Source organism: Branchiostoma floridae, chromosome 14 (genome assembly GCF_000003815.2).
Source record: "Branchiostoma floridae strain S238N-H82 chromosome 14, Bfl_VNyyK, whole genome shotgun sequence".
NCBI lineage: Eukaryota > Metazoa > Chordata > Leptocardii > Amphioxiformes > Branchiostomatidae > Branchiostoma > Branchiostoma floridae.
In genome coordinates, this window is record NC_049992.1 from 4,623,704 (window position 1) to 4,627,737 (window position 4,034).

General features: G+C 39.3%; 1 protein-coding gene across 1 annotated transcript; it reads right to left on the bottom strand.

Annotated features, from left to right (window-relative positions):
- Window positions 1-752: 752 nt before the first annotated feature.
- On the bottom strand, window positions 753-4,028 carry LOC118430278 (C-type lectin lectoxin-Lio3-like). Its single transcript, XM_035841012.1, has 6 exons — window positions 3,940-4,028; window positions 3,210-3,462; window positions 2,747-2,857; window positions 2,075-2,245; window positions 1,638-1,813; window positions 753-1,010 (listed from the first exon to the last, which is right to left on the bottom strand). Exons 2-6 carry the CDS (start codon window positions 3,256-3,258, stop codon window positions 909-911), a joined length of 609 nt encoding a protein of 202 aa, XP_035696905.1. The 5' UTR covers window positions 3,259-3,462; window positions 3,940-4,028; the 3' UTR covers window positions 753-908.
- Between the last annotated feature and the right edge of the window lie 6 nt (window positions 4,029-4,034).

Genomic DNA, 4,034 nt, shown 5'->3' on the forward strand with positions numbered 1-4,034 from the left:
GACATCAAGCAACGGTCAACATGTTACTATAATTATAGAAAAAAGCAGAGGCAATGATATTCTTCCATTGCTGGAAGTGAAAATGCATTAAAAAAGTGACATTTGAATTTTGGGCGAGTGAAAAATTGGTTCGGGCAAGTAAATTTTTCATGTGCTTGCCCAATAGGACAATTTGTGAATTTTAGAAATTTTAGTGGCCTTTGGTATCATCCATGGCCATAGACTGCCTGTCCAATTTCCTTTGTTTATTAGCTTTCCTTCTCCCTTTCCTTTATTTTTCCTTCTCTTAATTTATTCTATATTTGTCATAAAAGCTGCACCATTTTACAAAGATTATAATTTCTTCTCTTCTTGCCTTTGAATTTTGTCTTTCTTCAATCTTTTAATTTGCATTCATTACTTTCTTTTGTATGGAATTCGTGACAGCAGTGTTTTACTAATGCAGATTAATCCACTACACTAAGTAATGCTTTACTTTACTTACAATAGATACTACAGATACTATAGATCACTATAGTATACAAAATTAATAAAATACTTTGGAATACAGATCACAAGTTTTCAAATGGACCAATGAAGTCACTATCATGTCCTCCCTTATTTTGGAGCCTTGCAAATGGATGCAAATACAGTAACATTGTTACTCTTTTTGTCTTTCTTTCTTTCTTTCTTCCTTTAATTTGCATTCCTTACTTCCAATTTTTTTTTATTACATGACTGCTTAGTCAATGTTTTACTTAGTAATACACGTATATTAATCCACTAAGAATGCTTCTTTCCTTAACTTGGTTCTTCCATTACTATAGGCATACTTCACTTCCTGATAAATCGGAATTATTTTTGATATATTTTGGAGTACAGATCTGAAGTTTTCATATGTATCAACGAAGCCACTATCATGTCCTCCCTTATTTTGGAGCCTTGCAAATGGACGCAAATACAGCATGACATCGTTGGTCTGTCCAGTGTCCCTTTTGCCTGTGAGCTCCCCAGAGCCACTCCTTGCCATTCTGTTGAAAACAATACAAATGTTTCCGAAAATGATTTCATTAGGTTGGTAGATCATAGGATATTGCAGTATTCTTAATATACACAACCAGTTATATCTCACTTGCTTACATTTTGATGCCAAGGCTAAATTCAAGGCTAAATTCTTCTTCCTCAGTCACATCTTCCAAACATAAGTAGACTTCACGGGGTGTGCAAGAGAAACCTCCAATCTTCCATGTAATAATCTTTTTTTACACCAAAGTTAAAGACCTTCCCACACCATACGGTGTATAAGGCAGCACTCATCTCCATTTCCTTAACCCTTGGGCCACACAGCTGTGCCAATATCAGCAATCATACTACTGGTCACAATGTGTTTTCAAGTTTTATATTCTGTCCCAAGTGCCAAGTGTCAAGTGCTAAACAGACACAGTCAAGCATATTGTATTTTGGCATGACTTGGTTGTACATGTATAACCAGACTGTCACCTACCCTCTGCTAAGTGAGTGCTCAATACAGGCATTATCATTGTACTGTGACAGTCACTTTCTTTTCCCTTTCGATTACTTAAGCCAATTTTGCTACCTACAAGAATCATAGTACAACAATGTAAGTGACATGTATAACTAACTTGAAAAGCACCAACCTTGGTGGATATACCGGAGCACGAAGGGGGCACTATAGACATGTAGGCTTTCTTGTTGGGTTCACCTGGAGCCCAGTTGGTGTAGGTAACTCTGGATCCATCCGACCACTTCCACCCACCATCCCACCACCGATTCATTCCAAACCAGACAATTGGTTGTTCCCCGGACTGAGGTGCTGAATTGGACAAAAAAGTTGTTGTAACATCTTTTCATATTATCATACCTTCCATGACATTGCATGGCCTTTCATGTGTAATATTAATACAACAATTTAATGTTCATTTAGTGGACCAATAACTCTTTCTTTTTCTCTAAATTTTTCCTCACATTCCTCTGTTTTCATGATCAGCTTATGCTAGAGATAGAATAACTAAGAACTAGAGATAATTTAGTAACCTTAAAGCCCATCGACAACAATGAGCTGTTCATACCGTACCATTAGTGATCAAAGCACTGACGAAGTTCATCTCGGCCTGGCTGTGGATAGAAGCAAGATTTGCCCGCTGTTTTTTACAGTTTGCATCTGCTGTTTTCCAGTTGACTCTGTCTGTCATCAGCTTGTAGCAGTAATTGTTGCGATCCCTCCACCCACTAGGACATGGCTTGACTGTAAAAATGTAAAAAGCAAATATTACAATTTACATTAATGTCGTACCTGGGCCGCGATAACGTTTGATGCACATATTCAGGACCGTGTACCAAAAAAATGCATCACATTGGTTTTGAGGGTGTGTCACATGGGCTTTCAATTGAAAAAGTGAGCAGCTGTCGAAAATTTGAATACCCGATTTGGACGTTAGAATTGCAGCAGCTGTTACAATTTTTGTTCAGGGAACACCAAATTTTGTCCACTTCTGGCGCATTTTGCATTGAAACATGCATTTTCTCGGATGAGTATTACATATTAAATGAAAAACAACACGGTGTATTCCGCATCACCCTCGGTACCAACACCCACTACACTCCTTGATGTCTGTTAGATACAGAATGAAACTAAATATAGAAAGGCAACATTTTTGCAAACATGCAGAATGTTAACTTTTCCCCCAGCCTTGTGTCAAGCTACTTGCATACTATACTATACCTTATAAGTGAAAAAAGTAATCACCTTGCTGACAGTTCTGTCCGGTCCATCCAGGTGAGCAGGTACATGTGTAGCCAACATCTTTGTTCACACAACGTCCATGTTGGCACGGGTTTCTGGTGCACTCATGGACATCTGTTTGAAATACAAATAATCAAACTGAAGTGTTGTACCTATCGAAAACAGTAAGCATTTTAGCACAGAATGGACTAAATCACCATGACACATTTTGTCTAAATTTACAGAAAAAGAGCCCACAATTCTGGCAGCTCTTTCAGAATGATAGACTATGATCCATGACATGTTCCTGAGGAGAAAAGGTCTTTAAAAATAATGGAGATATATTGAGTACTGTTTCCCAATTGTAATTCTGTATGCTGAACCTTATGGCATCAACACTCTGTGAGCAGTTGGAATATACAATAAGAGCAAGGTTGTAAGAGTACAGTCTCCAATTACAAACTTTGAAAGATGTATACTTGCTCACCAACACTTTGCAGAGATGTGACTGTCACAGTTGTGGGTGACTTCTCCATGCTGAGGCTGGTTGGGGCCAAAAGAGCAGTGCCCTTGGAGACTGATGCCAGGTGAGTTACCTTTGTCAATAACGGTGAAGGCAAGGTGGAGGTAAGTACGATTGAGTCGTTTTCCTTGTAGATTGTCGTCCAGCAAGGAGTGCTTGACTTTCCAGGGTACGTCCACAATGTTGTGCCATCTTTATTCGGTGCATTTAGGGCGTTCTACAAGCACAATAATTATTATCATGATATTATAATAACGATACAACATATTACTACAACATGTCAAATCATATGCCCTATCAATGCTCCAAAACACACCAAGTCCAACGATAGGCTTAAAACATAAACACGAACAGACCTTCAGTATTGGTGGCAGCATGACAACCAAAGGTAAATAATATTGGGTATTCTCATTATTATAGCCACCTTCGCAGACTTCCAGCGGAACTGGCTTTTATTTCATGGAAGGGGGAGGGGGCTGGTTGGCTAGCTTCAAAGATGGCTAGGCTCTTTAATGCCGGAAAAGGGAGTTTGCTGAGGAAGGGAGTTTGCCTAGAGAGAGGTAGATTGCTGTGGTAGGATTTTTGCCCGCATCAAGGCAATGCATCCAATGTCCTGCTGTCCATGGTCATTTTCCTGTTTAACTTGATTTTTCTGAAAAGGCTGGGAATCAAGACTTAAAACTTCTTGGCCTACCTTGTCTCCGGGAAAAAAAATCTTGGTTGCCAGGACTGCAGCGGTGATGACGGCAGCTGCCACCAGGAGTCCCCAGACTAGTGCTATCAGGCAGG

Bases quoted from the DNA above. Each gene is read 5' to 3' on its own strand.
- LOC118430278 (XM_035841012.1), bottom strand. From the start codon at position 3,258: ATGGAGAAGTCACCCACAACTGTGACAGTCACATCTCTGCAAAGTGTT. The intron at 2,246-2,746 runs GTGATTACTTTT...ACATTTTTACAG, and splicing joins CGGACAGAACTGTCAGCAAG to TCAAGCCATGTCCTAGTGGG. The intron at 1,011-1,637 runs GTTGGTGCTTTT...TGTTTTCAACAG, and splicing joins GCTCCGGTATATCCACCAAG to AATGGCAAGGAGTGGCTCTG.